The sequence below is a fragment of the Tasmannia lanceolata genome, unplaced genomic scaffold (genome assembly GCF_043159265.1).
Source record: "Tasmannia lanceolata isolate RefF3 unplaced genomic scaffold, GAP_Taslan_0.1 ptg000054l, whole genome shotgun sequence".
NCBI classification, from domain to species: domain Eukaryota; kingdom Viridiplantae; phylum Streptophyta; class Magnoliopsida; order Canellales; family Winteraceae; genus Tasmannia; species Tasmannia lanceolata.
The window spans coordinates 1,768,063-1,784,553 of NW_027518731.1; the positions used below are offsets into that span (position 1 = coordinate 1,768,063).

At 39.1% G+C, this 16,491-nt stretch overlaps 2 protein-coding genes across 2 annotated transcripts; one reads left to right on the top strand and one right to left on the bottom strand.

The window, feature by feature from the left end:
• Window positions 1–1,269: 1,269 nt before the first annotated feature.
• Window positions 1,270–5,461, top strand: LOC143864694 (12-oxophytodienoate reductase 2-like). The gene is made up of 5 exons (XM_077375460.1): window positions 1,270–1,353; window positions 1,837–1,977; window positions 2,577–2,707; window positions 3,159–3,332; window positions 3,956–5,461. Exons 1-5 carry the CDS (start codon window positions 1,295–1,297, stop codon window positions 4,549–4,551), a joined length of 1,101 nt encoding a protein of 366 aa, XP_077231575.1. The 5' UTR covers window positions 1,270–1,294; the 3' UTR covers window positions 4,552–5,461.
• LOC143864693 (uncharacterized) lies at window positions 5,210–15,632 on the bottom strand. The gene is made up of 4 exons (XM_077375459.1): window positions 14,934–15,632; window positions 8,146–8,771; window positions 7,128–7,643; window positions 5,210–5,464 (listed from the first exon to the last, which is right to left on the bottom strand). The coding sequence occupies exons 1-4, from the start codon at window positions 15,169–15,171 to the stop codon at window positions 5,312–5,314; spliced, it is 1,533 nt and encodes a 510-aa protein (XP_077231574.1). The 5' UTR covers window positions 15,172–15,632; the 3' UTR covers window positions 5,210–5,311.
• Window positions 15,633–16,491: the final 859 nt, after the last annotated feature.

Sequence of the window (16,491 nt, forward strand, 5' to 3'; positions counted from 1 at the left end):
TAGGGCCTTTTTTTTCTTTTTCTTTTTCTTTTCTACGTAGCCTTTTTCGTAGATTTCCCCTTTATCCATTTTAATTAACGCAAAATAAAAATTAGAGAAGCCATCCCAATCCTTCAATCTATAGAGGTTTCTATAATATGTAGTTTCTCTATAGATCGGGTGGCTAGGATCATCATATGGAAATGATACCTTTTGGCACAACCTATCTATGTTGTGGTCAATCAAATGGATGGTTGGGGTCATCCTTTATTTGAACACAGATGTTTACCTTAGACCTAGCAAACGGGTGGGCCGGGCCGAGTTTCACCCAACCCGTACAGGTCTGGGTCTTACGGGCGTGTCATAAATGATCCAAGCTAAGGTTTTTCTTTTTTTTTTGTTGTTTTTATTCCCACACTATAATAGGATGATCCAAGCTGTCCATGTGATGGGCAATAACGTAAATAGGTTGAGCCCAAATAACGTAAATAGGTAAAGTACAATATGAAATGTACGGGCATATAAAATCTAAATCATTTGGGTTTGTACGGGCACCTGCGGGTGTACATGGCCCGGCCCGGTTTTGAGGTGACCCGTACGTGCTAGGTCAAATTTCAACAGGTCAGCGACCCGGACTTCGTAAATTACGGCCGGGCCGGGTCGACCCGCCGGTCCGGGTCACTTTTGCTAGGTCTAGTTTACCTATCTAGTTGACAATGAATTCAAAGCTTTAGATTGTGGTGACATACGCCGTGAGGTATTATCAAAATTTTAGGAGGAGATCTAACTAGGCTTTGCTAACGCGTGCCTGTTAAGGAGCATTCGAAATTGAGTTTTACACATGTTTTGTCAAAATATGAGTAAAAGTCTGAAAGGACGCGTAAAATAATTGCAAAATTCAAATTTCGAATGCTCCCGTTAGCAAAACCTCTCAAAACCTCTCCAAACTTAAAAGGGATCTTTCGACAAAAGCTAGTGGGCCCGGCGGCTCCTCGACATCACGTCTTCTTTACGAGCCCCAATTCAATTGATCATTTCATACTGGGGTGGCGTCTTTTGACTCCTTCTCTCTTGTTTGGTTTGCCAATATAAAAGGTCTTCCTTTGCCCTTTTTGAAATGCCTAAAAATCCTAAGTCCACCTATGAATGGTAAGGGCACTACAGGTACACTAAACTTAGGGGTAGTTTCGATATTTAGGTGAACTGTAAGGGTATATTAGCTGCTCTTTCATTCCCGCGCTCTATAAAATGCCCTTCCTAGCGTCCTAAAGGCTAAAGTTCAGGGTTGAGAGAGAGAGAGAGAGAGATAGCAACAATGGAAAAAATTCCTCTTCTTACTACATACATGATGGGAAAATTCCAACTTTCCCACAGGTAATTATCGTGAAAAAAAAATCCATGAAAATTTTCATTCCATTCCATTCCATTGAAAAAAAGAAGTTCGGATTGTTAATTCCTCAGTACTGTATTAGAGAATGTCTTAAAGTACTTGTAAATTAAAAAAGAAAAGACAAGTTGAGTTTGTGCAATTATTAAAACATGGTGGTGCCAATATCAGTCGCCCAATGAAAAAAGTGTAATTATATTTCCACACACTTTATTTTGTCTTCTCTCCCTGTTTGGATTGCAAGAAAAACTTTTCGTACTGGAAATTCTTTTCTTGAGAAAACCTTTTCTTTCAATGATTTAGAGGGAAATTATATAATTATGGTTAATTGGAGGGATGCTATCATGAATTCAAGATCTCTCAGAGTCAAAACTGAATAGGATTGGTTAAAGTCATCTCTTTTCATGTGTTAATAATAGTAGGAAACTTCATACCCGCTTATCTGTTGTTCTTTTTTGGGAATTTGGCAGAGTAGTATTGGCACCATTGACAAGGCAGAGATCATACGGGAATGTGCCTCAACCACATGCCATCTTGTATTATTCTCAGCGGACTACCAAAGGGGGTCTTTTAATTGCTGAAGCCACAGGAGTTTCTGATACTGCCCAAGGGTAATATTAACTGAGATTTGCACTCACCTACTCTTTTTTATTAGCTGATATTGACACACCCCTCAATCGTTTCATGTTGGTACCATATACATATTTGGTAAATCATCCATTCATCCTAGGGGTGCAACTTGGCTCGGGCTCAACCCCAACCCAATGTGTTCAACCCAATTTTGGCCTGGGATGGGTTGGGAAAAGAGAACCCAATTTAATTTTGGGTGCAACCCAACACAAACCAAACGTGAAAAGAGAACCCAAATTTAGGGTTATGTTGTTTTTTGTTTTTTGGTTATCTTTTTTTACCCTAGGCTAACGGCTAACCCGAACCCAACCCAGCCCAATATGGAAAAAAGGGATAGACAGGTTGGCTTAATGTTCACAGATTTAGAGGCGGGTCGGCCCCATATTGATTGATCTACCGTCCATCTGTATACTGGATTGTCCATTTGATGAGATTTTTAGGCCACTGGAGATCCACCATACGGCCTATGGGATGAAGATTGAAGAGTGTGGATAAAACAAAAGCTGCCCCACTATATAACATGGGTGGGCCTGGATCGATACATGATCATTATGCTTAATTTCTTGCTTACTGTTTACAGGTACCCAGAGACACCTGGTATTTGGACGAAAGAGCAGGTTGAAGCTTGGAAACCTATCGTGAATGCTGTTCATGAGAAGGGAGGCATCTTCTTTTGCCAGATTTGGAACGTTGGGAGAGTCTCCAATTCTAGTATGTATAAATCCCGGCTATCTATAAACTTCTTCTTTAGTACAATTTATGAAAGGATAGTCCATCAACAGATTGCCAATGTCAATGTTACTAATCAGCCTCAATATCCATTCTTCACGTGTACAATGATTTGAGTCATTTCATTTGTGGGGCAAACATAGATGTGCCAAGATACGGAAAAGCCAAAGTTAGAAGTTTTTAATACATGGGCCAAATATTTCACCATTCGGATAATCATAACGGTTGCCTATTTGAAGTGAACCAATAACCTTTTTTGCTTTAATCATCCATTGAGGCCAACTGATTGAACAATTAGGATCATTCATAGTGTGATTTTTGGCCTGAAACTTATCCTCTTCTACAAACCCATTTGTTTTCTACTATTGCCGGGTTAGAATATTAAGGCAAAACTCATGTTAATCTTTGATATTTTCTCTAATTCTTATTTCAGGCTATCAGCCTAACGGGCAAGCTCCAGTCTCCTCTACTGACAAGCCATTGACACCCCAACCTCGAGCCGACGGAGAGGAAACAACGTTCTCACCCCCACGACGGTTAAGGACGGATGAAATCCCTCAGATCATCGATGATTTTAGACTCGCTGCAAGGAATGCGATAGAAGCTGGTAAGCATTTTTCTGGAAATCAAGATAGTAATTTGTTCTTTTGTTACAGCTTGTAAAACACACCCTCCTTTGCCTCATATGTAGTCCAATCTCTCTTGGTCACCTTGTTAGTTGATAATCCTAACCTTAATCTGATAAATATCATTCTTTACCTTAGATGAATTCTTATTTGAGTCAGCGAATTGCCCTACCAAGTCAATCAAAACTCCTTCACTCTCAAATTATGACCACATCAACCGAGTCTACTTGAATTTTCTTTGGCCGCTTTTTTTATCCGTATCTAATTTTAAAACATAAATTCCATAATTGATGCGGCGAGATTTTTATCAACTTGGATGAGTTACCAGATTTCGTTATTAACATAGGAGGGCCAAAACCGAGTCTACTACAGCGAGTCAATTAATGAACTAGAGTTTTAAACATTGATTAGTATAATATCATCATAGACTGTGATTTTAAGCTCCCACTTGATTACTGAAAACTAGAGGGAGCAGCATTAGTTTTTTGTTTCAAAGATGAGAATTAAACTGCAATTCCTTTCGAGGACTGCTTATAGATTAACATCAAAGATCTCTCTCCCTCTCTCTTCAATTCTCTTGTCTAAAACTATTTTTCATACACAGGTTTTGATGGAGTTGAGATCCACGGCGCTCACGGATACCTCATCGACCAATTCATGAAAGACCAAGTCAATGACAGAACCGATGAATATGGAGGAAGCCTAGAGAACCGTTGCCGCTTCGCTCTAGAAGTAGTTGAAGCCGTGGCCAACGAGATTGGAGCCCACAGACTCGGCATTCGCCTCTCCCCCTTCGCAACTTTTATGGAGTCAGGAGATTCAAACCCCGAAGCTCTCGGCCTTTACATGGTCGAATCACTGAACAAATATGGAATTCTCTATGTCCACATGGTCGAGCCGAGGATGAAAACATCAATTGTTAAGATTTCAGAAACTCCCCACAGTCTTTTGCCCATGAGAAAAGCTTTCAAAGGGACTTTTATTGCTGCTGGTGGGTATAACAGAGAAGATGGGAACAGAGCTATTGCTGAAAATTATGCAGATCTAGTAGCATATGGTCGCTTCTTCTTGGCCAACCCAGATTTACCAAGAAGATTTGAACTTGACGCACCCCTTAACAAGTACAACAGAAACACTTTCTACACACTTCATCCAGTTATTGGGTACACTGACTACCCATTTCTTGAATCTACTACTTAGGGTCACAAGTGAGGTTGAGAGAAGGGAGAATTTTGTTCTCTCTTTTCTACTGCTCTTGAAGGTCGTTGAAGCATCATAGTGTTAAAAGTGTTGACGAATTTATAATGTATGGTGAGAATCTGTGTAAGTTGTTATACTTAAAACAATATTGATATTGAAATGAAACTGTTCAGAAATACAACGAGTCATTTCTGTGGAGATAGAAATAAAAACATGTCGACTGTTTCATGTCAATTTCGCTAGCACTTAGAACCACGCTTGCATGAATCTTCAAATTAGAAAGCCACACTTGTATGCTGACCGAAGGATTTTGTTTTGGTGGGGGTGGAAATAAAAACATGTAGACCTTTTTGTGTCAATTTCAATTGACATTTAGAATCATGCTTGCATGAATCTTCAAATTAGGGAGCCACACTTGCTTCAATAATCTTCGGATTCCTAGATTCTCAAGGTCATAAAATAGCTTGTTTTGATTTTTTGCTCTCCTACTTTTGATGTCTGTAGCTTTTTGGCAAGAGCAAGTTTGATGCCTTCTGGTCTTGGGAGATAACATTTGTTCGACATTATTATTGTGATTGGCCAACAAAATAGCTCATGTGGGTCAATCACCATCAACCTAAAAAATTTGGCTTCCAATAATCATATGTAGAGATTTCGATGATGGTAAAGAATTATTTTTGCAATAATTTGGGTATTGTGAACTTCGGGCACCCGTGCATGCATAGAGAGATAAGTTTGCATGGAAAAGGCATTTTGTAACTTACAATGCACCACCTTTAGTAGCAGATTCAGGAATCAAAACATCAAAATCACTTACAGTCCATTCGGCAGTCTCAACAGTGTTGCTAACATATATTTCTGTACCTACATTGATCGAAGACCATAATCTCGTCGCTGGTTTTGTTCCCGGATCCTGTTGAATAGCAGAAACATGCTGTCATCTTTGTAAAGTTGCAAATAATTCAAATATTCAAATGTATCACCAGGTCAAATAATCAAAATAATTTTATATTTGGTACAAGAAATGACGAAATATCACCACAAAAAAATACAAAATTACACCTAGACCATGACATGTACTTGTTAATTGAGATTCAGAAGTCCTGAATATGACAATGCAATAAACTAAAAGGAACACAGCCATGATATGCATATAAATAAATTCACGCATCTCTAAATCTTGATCATGGAGATCAAAAGACTAGCCAAGTCAACACAACTCAGGTTAAGTGTCGGGTAATAGGTTTGAGCTTGAAATTTTAAGAAATGGAATCTAGAAACTTGAGTAAGTTTAAAACTCACTTGGGTACATGGAAACTCAATTTAGTGATCTAAAATTCAAAAAATTTGATCAAGTACCCACATAATAGGAAAAGTCAACCAAGAACCAATTTTTTTGAAAATTCTGGCCCAAATATAAGCTGTTTGGAAGAATGATCGAATTTTGAGTTGATTGGCTCGGGCCCTTACTGAGTCTAATTTTATTTTCAAGCTCTTAAACCTTGATTCAACATGAACATGTAGAAATGATTTTGTATGTAAGGTAATGAATGATATACAGTAATGCATGTGAAACTTCACATATTTCCATTTAAAAAATTTAATATGTGGTCCATATATAAGAATAGTACATAAAATCAGAAAACAAGATATGTTGTTTACATCAAGAAAATAGAAAAAGGCAATTACTTTAAGGAAATGATATCAGCACAACAATGATTTGATATTGGCATTAACTCATCTTGTCTTTTATTATTTAAATAGCTGTCAAAGGTTACTAAAGTTCCCAAAAGCACTCAGAAGACAATTAAAACAGAAAGGACGAGCTGTGTTTGTGCAGATATTAAAACATTGTTGTGCCGATATCATTTTCCTTACTTTATTCTATGAAACCCAGATATTTGTACAGGCCCAACATACTATGTCTGAAAAATTACTATACTAATACCCATACTCAAATACATCATATACTTACGTTGGTCAAAATAACTATTATATTTTGAAACATAGGTCATTCTATTCGAATAAACTATAATGCGTTTCTACATTTTAATATCACCTACTTGCAATTATAACTTTGAGCATGTGAGTCTTGTAGATGTTCTTTTAAATTTACAATAAGTTCCATCTTCCATCTTAAATATAGTTAAGTTTTATGTCTTTTTATTTATACATATTCTGAGTTTTTATATGTGGCCGACCGTCCAAATTACAAGGGCAGGGTGTCAAAACCCTGCCCATTGATTTTTGATCTGGTCAAAGCAGATCAAAAATCAAATGGGCAAGGTTTTTGACACCCTGCCCTTGTAAATTCTCACATATTCTTATGCCTCATCCCATGTATGGGACACATGTGGCATATCTGTGTCATAGAATTTGGAAAATGCAATTTCGCATTTCCGTTTCCATGTCATTGCCTGTATCCATATCCGTGATCTGCGTATATATCAGTTTTTTTTAATAACATAGGGTAACCCCAGCCCATTTTAGGGTGGGACTAATCCCTATGGATATATCATATCAGTTTTTACATAAAACTTTCAAAGCGAAGCTTCAGTAAAGGCCATGCAAATCACCTGGTAAAAGTATAACCGACTAGAGAGGGCCCCCACATCTAGCTCCCATGTCTTCGAATCCCCAATCCAACCATCTCCCTTTTTCGCGGGATAACCATGCACAGCCCACTCAGCATGTGGCAGAATCTGAACTAGCTCTTGTGCTTGAGGATTGCTATATGGATCACATATATCAAATGGTTTCTCCAAATACCCTGCAATTCCCGGGGCACAATAGAGATGATATGCAGAATATGGAAACTTAGATGTATTATTCCTGTATATCTTCTCTCCTGTTAAACTTATGTGGTATGGAGGGCAAGACACAAGGTTATTCGGCCGGCACCAGCTTGTTGTCTCTGGGTTTATAATCATTTCACTATATCGGGTCACATCTGTTAAAACATCACCATCACATGGATCACCATTGTTCTTCCAACAGCTACCGATATCGACAAGATAAAACTGGCTATTTCGACCCCCACCACGCTTAACATCGAGTGTCAATCTAACCTTAAAATTTGGAGATTCCGGCAACTGAAATAACAAAAAATTACTATATTCAAAATAAGTTTGATAAGTTGAAGAAACAATGACAATTAATCCGGAAAGGAAAAAGGGAAGCTAAGAGTTTGCATGGGTAGGTTACATATTCAAGCTGCTTACCACCAGCGCTCTGAGAAGTTTTCCGGTGAGTGGCTGGTATCATTTTGTTCCTCTCCAACCGACGAATCACCTCCTAAAGTTTCAAGTCGATCCGACGGCCGGGTCAGGAGAACGAAGATTTCAAAGTGAGTGGCAGTTTCTGTGAATTTCAAAGTTGTGGTAGTTCAAAAAATTTACAGAAACTGCCACTCACTTTGGAAGCTTCGTTCTCCCGATCCGGCCATCGGATCGACTTGAAACTTTAGGGTATTAACAATACCAGCCACTCTCCGGAAAACTTTTCTGGTGGCCGGCAGTAAGCAGCTTGCACAGGTAAGCTACCTATGCAAACTCTTAGGTTCCCTTTTCCCAATTAGAAAACTAATATCAGTACCTTTGTCATGATACCACGGCCATCATAATGATAACCTCCATTAAATCCTTTTGCTGCATCGGAACGAAGATACAGCATAAGCCATGGATATTTTGATGATGTCTTAAGTAGGTGAGAGAAAACCCAACTTCCTGTGATGGAATTCTTCTCCCATGATACCGAAAAGTAGGAGTTATTTCCTGTGCCTTTATGTATATCAGCATTGAGATCATATGTACCATAAAAGCTTCCAGCTAGAGATGTTGTTTGCTTCATAGAAGAGTAACCACTTGACCAATTGTGATATAATAGTGGTTGATTCATACAACCTTCGCCAAAACATGGGAATTTTCTGTCTGTGACAATTGGACTGATCCTCTTTCCGTTTTCAGGACAAAGATTACTTTTGGTATCAAAGTTCCCATTTTTCAGCATAATCATCCAAAACTGCCATGGCCCTGTTGAACTGCTCACCTCGCAAAGGGAAGCCAGGTACAATTCCTTCTCCATAGCATACAAGTCGGGATCGGTGTATGGTTTGAAAGAAGGATTTGGAAACTTGTCACCCGCTCCTAGGCGATTTTCTGATTCCTCCACCTTCTGATGTACTATACAGTTTTTATCATTGATCTGACCCCCCAAAGAATCTGACAATCAGAAATTGAGAATGACAAGAATTATAGAGAAAATGGTAATATCTTTACAAGTGCAAATCTATAAACAAATCCCCTCAATGGAAACAACCATCTGGTAAAACTCTTAGAAAGATTATCAATTTCAAGACACTATGAAGATTAGAGATTAGAAAATGGAAAAACGGAGAAATCTTAGTAATCATATATAAAAACCACTCCCTGCAATAAAACCACCACCAATTCACTAAAATAAGTGACCAGCACAACATTTCAAAACCTTAGTGGGTACATCTCAAGTCACTTATTGAGGATATTTAAGTAAATTGTGTGACTAAACTTCACAAATTCCCACTTTCTCCCATCTCTTCTTTCTCGCTGTCTTTCTTTCTTTTCTCTTTTTGAAACCCTAGTATAAGTTGAGAGATTTACAAGTTTGTGTCAGAGCTCAAAAGAGATCTCAAGGTTGGTGTCATGCCGATCAAGACTAAAAGGAAGAGGTTTTCTCACCCTTTATCCGTCAGCTGACATAAGAAGCTGTATGGACAGAACTGTCAGATGATCATCCATCTGGTTTTATTTGATCAATGGTGTTTCAGCATAACTATTGCTATGTTTCCAAAAAAAAATATATTCAATATGCATTGATTTATTTTCTGATCTTGCAAATACAAACATCAAATTAATTCCAATCTGAGAAAATTTTCAATTCGCATTGATTTATTTTCTTATCTTTAAAAAAAAATCAAATTGATTCCAATCTGAGAAATTCAATGGATTGCTGATGGGTTGAATCTGCTTCTATTTATCTTAGAGCTATTTCCTAATGCGGCTGATTTCATATTGATTAGAGTAATATTGGATGTTGCTGTCCTACCTATTGTTTTTATATTTTTGTTCATGAGGTGATAGTGAATCACTGATTTAGTGCATTTTTCAGAGGTCTTCACAAGTGCATGTGAATAAACATCTGAAATATGTAGGTTAACAGTATTAGTGATGCAACTTCAACCACCAAAGGTGTGTCAGGAGGTCGTGTGTCACATATGGGTGTTCATGGTGACGATATTCCATTAACAGATCAAGACTATGAAGTTGAATGGTATTAACCACAATTACCGGAAACATTAGATGCAAGTGGAAAACTTGTTTCCGAAACGGTATTTAAAAATTGGGGAAACGCGTGTGAAACGTCTGGGAAACACGTTGGAAATGTCTGGAAAACGCCTGGGAGATGCGTTTCGGAATGACTGTTTTTGTATTTTTGGGAAATATTTTTACCTAATTCAAATTGATAAAAAAATTTCTTACGTTTTAAGGGAAAAAAATTTCCAACCTTTTTAAGTTAACATCTAACCCTAAAATCACTCACCTCTCTCGCTCGAAAAGTCGAAAATCTCTCCCTTAGGGGTTTCATGTATGTTTCACTCTCGTCTCCCTTTGGTTTCATCTACGTTTCCCAAGACATTTCCCAACGCGTTCCCCATGCGATTTTCTATCGTTTCCCGTTTCTCGTTTCCCATTTAATTTTTCACGAATTTCACGTTTCCGTTTTACGTTTCGTTTCACATATCCGTTTCCCGACCTGGTAACTGTGGTACCAACTATTTGGAGTGGTCTCAATTATTGGAAGCTGTGGAAAGTTGGGATATATTGATGGAAAAATAACAAAACCAAGTTCTAGCACATGCAGGTTGTGCATCCAACACTATCCATCTTCAATGGTAGCTCATAATGCATCCGATCGGTCCAAAACACCTCTAAGGAGATGATTATTGTTACAAAAGAAGAACTTGAGAGCCTAAGACATATGATGACTCAGCTGAAACATTCTACCACGTCTACCTCCACCCTTACTCATTAAGGTACTTCTGCATCAGTATATCATGTCTCCTCTGGTTCTTATGGCCCATTATGGATCATCGATTTAGAGGCTTCTAAGCATATGATTGACATCGTTGCTTTTTTCTTATCATGTTTGTTCTGGTAGAGATAATGTGAGGGTTACTGTCGGTACCTTTTCTTCATTTACAACCTTACCAGCAGTCTACAAGATCAGCGATCTCTCAAACTATCAGCAAGGTATTATTGGCCATTTAAGGTATTAGTACGTGTTGGAGCTGCAGCCTACAAGCTATACTTGTCAGTTGGAGTCAAGATTCACAATGTCTTCCATGTTTCGTTCCTTAAGAAGAAACTTGGAGTATGTGTGCAGCCCAACTCACACATATCCCCTCTCACTGAAGGAGAGTTAGCCCATGGCCATCCTTGATCGACACATGATCAAGCAAGGGAACAAGGCAGGCACGGAGGTGTTGGTGCAGTGGTGTGGTGCTCCATCAGATGATGCCACTTGGGAGCGGTACCAACCTTGATTGAGTAATATCCTAAATTTCACCTTGAGGACAACTTGAATCCAAGGGAGGAGGAATGATATGGGTCTCATGTACAAAAGATTAGGAGCAATTATGGGTCATGTCTTGTAGTCATTGATTCTGTAAATACTGGTAGAAAAAAGGGTCCCAGTCATTTGTTGTTTGAATTGCATTTCAATAACTGTAGGAGCCATGGGTAAGGGGGCGAATACGGGTGCTTAAGAGGCAAGAAGAAGGAATTAGAACAAAAGAGCACAACTAAGAGAAGAAAAAGAAACTGGGAGCAATGCTCGACCCAATTGATATATTATCAATAACATAAGCTTATCAAAATCCAAAATCCCCTTCTACATATGGTTTCTATCCCTTTAAATGAAAGACTCTGAGATAAAATTCGTTAAAGCTTCTCCACTAACTAGCTTAGGGACTTACATATCAGAAATTGTTTTGGAAGTCACAAAACTTGACTGGTTTGGGAACCCACAGACACAGTCTACTAATTCTTTTTTTCTATGACATAGAGTATCCCCTACCCCATTTAGAGGCGGGACAAATCCCTACGGATGCCCTCAATCACCCTTAAACCATGTACACAGTCTACTAAATATGTCATAACTTTCTAACCACTTGTCCAATTTACAGGTTCTTATACTTGTTGGAAAAAGCACAAAAATATCTACAACTTCCTAGTTTACCACTTTTCAAGATTCTTCCATCTAGAAGTCCAAAAGTCAGGTTCAAAATCTGGCTGCTCATTATGGCGGGAATCCCCCCTCGAAATGGATATGTATCCGTTACTATTTTTGTTTTCACAATAACTCGTAAGAAGGTCAAAGAACATAAGAATAAGGAGGGTTACGAGTTGATGCGATTGTGTTAACATTTTTTGTTTTTTTTTTTCGTTTTTTTTTTTTCTTTTGAATGATAAAGAATTTCATTAAAAGGCAAAGAAGAAACAAAGGTGAGGACATTCTGAGGAGGTCAAGATAAAAAAAAGCAACAACAGAAAAGAGAAAAGGAAAAATACAACAAAGGATTGTTACATTTTTTTAATTTCAAAAAAACAAAAAATACAACAAAGGATCATCAAGGAGGCGGAACATCAAAAAGCTCAAGAGATTAACTTTGAACCTCTAATCTAGCTAGCATGTCGGCCTCCAAATTAGTTGAGCTTCTAACATGATGAAAAGAGGTGGAAGATCCCTCGACTGGATCTCTAATTTCATCAACCCATTGCACAAACCGCCAAGGAGGAGAAAGACTACGCCTCAACCAACTTATCACGTTTGAGGAGTCCCCTTCCACTATCACACTATCAAGAGTGTGAGCTTCTAAAAGCCTGATGCCTTGTAGCACGACTCTTAGCTTTGCCTCATTAGAGTCAGAAATGCCATTGGGGCCAGAAAAAGCCCAAAAAGTCACTACCCTGTCATCTCTTAAAAGTCCCCCAATCTGAGCAGGACCCGGATTCCCCAAGCTGGAGCTATCAAAGTTTAGCTTTAGCTTCCCTAGCTCAGGAGGATCCCATCTCAGGGAAATGGGCTGATAATGCTCACCACTGCAACATATCTCACACAATCCCAGCCACAAATCATAAGCCGATACAAATCTAAACTTAGGGAGGATCTTAACCCATGAGATGGTCAGAGCTATAATCTTCATAACAATTAAATGAGGGCTTTTAACTTCACTCTTGAAAACCCGAGCATTCTTCTCTTTCCAAAGAAATCATATAATGGCAAGCAATGATACATTACAAAGAATTTTGCCTTTCTTTCTCCATGGATCCAGCACCCAACTCTTTTTTTAGCACCCAACTCTCCAATAAATCTGACAATGACGCCAAAAACACCCATGATATCCCAAACCTTTTTAAAATCTGGCTCCGTATGTACTTGGCTAATTTGCAATGAATAAAGATATGATGTACAGTCTCCATCTGCCTCCACACATAAAGCACAATGATCAATAATCATCATCTGACGAATGAGAAGGTGATCCACCGTTAGGATTTTATCATGCAAAGCTGACCAACCAAAAGCACACACCCTGGGAGGAGCAGGGATGCTCCATGCTCTAGCAAGCCGGGAGGGAGCAGAGTTCAAAACAATCTTATGGTAGAATGGCTTGATGTCGAAAGTCCCAGAAGAGCCCCGGATCCAAACCCTTGTGTCTTCCCCCAACTTCTTAATATAGATATCTTCTAGAGTTGCCGTCAAACTCGCTACCCTATCCACTTCTCTGTCGTAGAAGTTTCTTTTAAAACTTAGATTCCAAGACACGCTGTCACCTTCTCTTATGAAGCATTCTTTCATGAACACACCTTTATATGCCCCCACGGAATACAACTCTGGATATACATCCTTGAAAGGGTTCTTCTCCCCACACCACTTGTCCTCCCCAAATTTTATCATGTCCCCCTTGTAAACACAAAATCTTATACCTTTGTTAAATTTCTGCTTTAGGGCCAATACATCCCTCCATACGGTCAGGGGCGGAGCTAGGAATTTACACTTGGGGGGGCCCGACTAATTTACACCGGCTTGCATTGGTCATTGGGGGGGCCATGGCCATTAAACTATCCAAGCATGCATGTGCATTCCATGTACCATAGAAGAGATTTTGATAGTCATTGGGGGGACCATGGCCCCCCTCATGCTATATGTGCCTCCGCACCTGCATACGGTGACCCCACTATGTATGAATCTACATCTGATACCCATTGACCCAAATTTGACCCGTATTTTCCTTCAATGATTCACGCGCAAAGGTTCTGACTTTCTTTGTTGAATCTCCACAACCACTTCCCTAAAAGAGCTTCATTAACTGCATTCAATTTTCTAATGCAGAGCCCTCCAGATTTAATTGGCTTCGCCACTTCTTCCCAGCTAACTAGATGAATTTTTTTCTTTTCATCTGACCCCCACAAAGTCTCTTTGAATTTGCTCGATCCGTTTACACTCAAAGGACATTTGAAGACGAACAATTGGTAAATCGAAATGTTGGCTAGAACAGCTTTGGTGAGTAATTCTACCACCCAAAGAGACTAAGTTCCTCTTCCAAGTATCCATCATCCTTTCAATTCTTTCTATTATGGGGTCCCACTGGTTCTTTTAAGGTCTTCCTGCTCCCAACAGCAATCCTAGATACAAGGGCGGAGGCACATATAGCATGAGGGGGGCCATGGCTCCCCAATGACTTGCAAAATCTCTTTAATGGTGCATGGCTGTACATGGATGCTTAGCTAGTTTAGTGGCCATGCCCCGCACCCCATCCCAATGACCAATGCAGGCAAGTGTAAATTAGTCCCCCCAGTGTAAATTCCTGGCTCTGCCCCTGCCTAGATATGAAGGAGGAAACGTATGCACCGAGCATCCCAATAGGCCAGCCAATCCTTCCACCCCATCATCACCTATGTTAATTCCCAAAAGCCCTTGTGTTAACCCCTTTTATAATTTTGTTATCTTGTCTGAAGAAGTGATCTCACCCGTGGATGCAGGCCATTGTGCGGAACTACGTAAATTTGTGTGTGTTCTTTGTGTACTGTTGCTCTCTTATAATTCATGTGGCTGCTTCCGTTTTACCTTTGATTGTGTTATTAGCCGGATTTTATTTATTTTTTTGTTATTTCGCCTTATTGTGTTATTTTGTCAGATGGGAATTTCCCACACAAGATTTTGCACTTGTTTACCTTTTTCCAGGGAAATCAAGTGAATCTGTATATTTTTATTTCTTTATTTATTTATTGAACTGGGGAGCAAGTATTCAGATTTTGACAAAAGAAAATGTTGATGCTCTGTACCTGTGATCAACGGGCAGTACAAATCTGCACAATCTGCTAATCTGGGGCTGCCCATGTTGAGTGCTTCCTGCCCAACTTCGTTGCAGAAATTCCAAGCTTCCAATGCAACTCTGATGTTTTGGCTCTTCATGCCTGGATCGCCTATTACAGATATGTATTTGTCTGAAGAACATGACACGAAGCAAGCGAAAAGCATAAACGAGATGAGAAGAAAAGAATAAGGAAGGTGTAAATCCATTTTGAAGATGTTGAAAAAATGGAGGAGATTTAGGAAGTGGGTTCTGTTTGAATTCAAGAAATTGGATGTGGGTCTGTGTTTTTCTCAAGATTAAATATAGATTTGGGATGTGGGTTTTGTTTGAATTCATGAAATTTGATGTGGGTTCGAGTTTTTCTGAAGATTCATGATTGAGCTTGTGTAGGTCTTCACTAACGTGCGCTGGGAAGGGGTGTGCTTGGTATCATACACCATGGAGAGAAGGGAAGGAAAAATATGTGATGGAAGCCAGTGGGGAAAATTTTAGGAGATGGGTTTTGTAGGGTTCATGAAATTGGATGCGGGTGTGTGTTTTTCTGAAGATTCAATGTGGATTTGTGGAGCTTGTGGAGATGGTCTTCACTAACATGCGCTTGGGGAAATTTTTAGGAAATGGGTTTTGTTGGATTTATGAAATTGGATGTGGGTTTGTGTCTTTTTCGGAGAACTCGAGGTGGAAAATGAGGGCAGGTCATATAAGCTCTGTTCACTTGCCTTCCCGAGAAAGGAAAGGGAAGGAAAACCCCCCATATTTTCTTGAGAAACCTCGAATTAGAGTGTTCACTTGTATTCTCAGGAAAGTGAAAAATCTGACATGGAACGTAATTATAATTACGTGGAAAAAAAAATTTCTCGCGAGGGCGCTTCTTATTTTCTCGTCAAATTGGTAGGATTTCAGGTTTCTCGAGAAAGTTTATCGCGCTGGGTATTCTTAACCCAAAAAAAAACGCAAGAACAACGGCTTATCTCCTTCCTCGGGCTTCCTTCTCCGGCGACCATTCCGTCTCCGTCCTCCTTCTCCGGCGACCATCAAGGTCTGTGGTAACTCCTCCTTCTTCGGCAACCATCAAGGTCAGTGGTAACTCCTCCATCTCCGTCCTTCGATCCTCTTCCTCTGTAATTTTTCTTTTTTTTTCCGGGTTGAATTCCCTTTTTTGGTAACATAGGTCTCCATCGACCTTGATCTACAAGAAAAATTAGAAGATCTACAGTATTATGATGTTGATGAAGAAGATCTATGGTTCGGATTTTTTGCAGAAATGGGTTTTTTCCTTGGTTTTTTGCAGAAATGCTGTTGATCTCCATTGACCATGATCTACAAGAAAAAAATGAGTTTTTTCTTTTGATTTTTTTTTTTCGAAATGGGTTTTTGTTCGGTTTTTTTTTTTTGTTGCAAACATGGGTTTGTAAATGAGTTGTTCTCATTTTGTTTCAAAGAGGGGTTTGGGTTTTTCTCATTTGAATTTCAGAACTGGGTTTTGCAGAACTTTTTTTTTTTCAGAGATGGTTTTTTCTTCGGTT

Excerpts from the sequence above, each read along its gene's own strand:
- LOC143864694 (XM_077375460.1), top strand. The coding sequence starts at position 1,295 with ATGGAAAAAATTCCTCTTCTTACTACATACATGATGGGAAAATTCCAA. Across the intron at positions 2,708-3,158 it reads TGGGAGAGTCTCCAATTCTA|GCTATCAGCCTAACGGGCAA; the intron begins GTATGTATAAAT and ends TTCTTATTTCAG. Across the intron at positions 3,333-3,955 it reads AAGGAATGCGATAGAAGCTG|GTTTTGATGGAGTTGAGATC; the intron begins GTAAGCATTTTT and ends TTTCATACACAG.
- LOC143864693 (XM_077375459.1), bottom strand. The coding sequence starts at position 15,171 with ATGGATTTACACCTTCCTTATTCTTTTCTTCTCATCTCGTTTATGCTT. Across the intron at positions 7,644-8,145 it reads GCCGTGGTATCATGACAAAG|TTGCCGGAATCTCCAAATTT; the intron begins GTACTGATATTA and ends TTGTTATTTCAG. Across the intron at positions 5,465-7,127 it reads GTCGGTTATACTTTTACCAG|GATCCGGGAACAAAACCAGC; the intron begins GTGATTTGCATG and ends GCTATTCAACAG.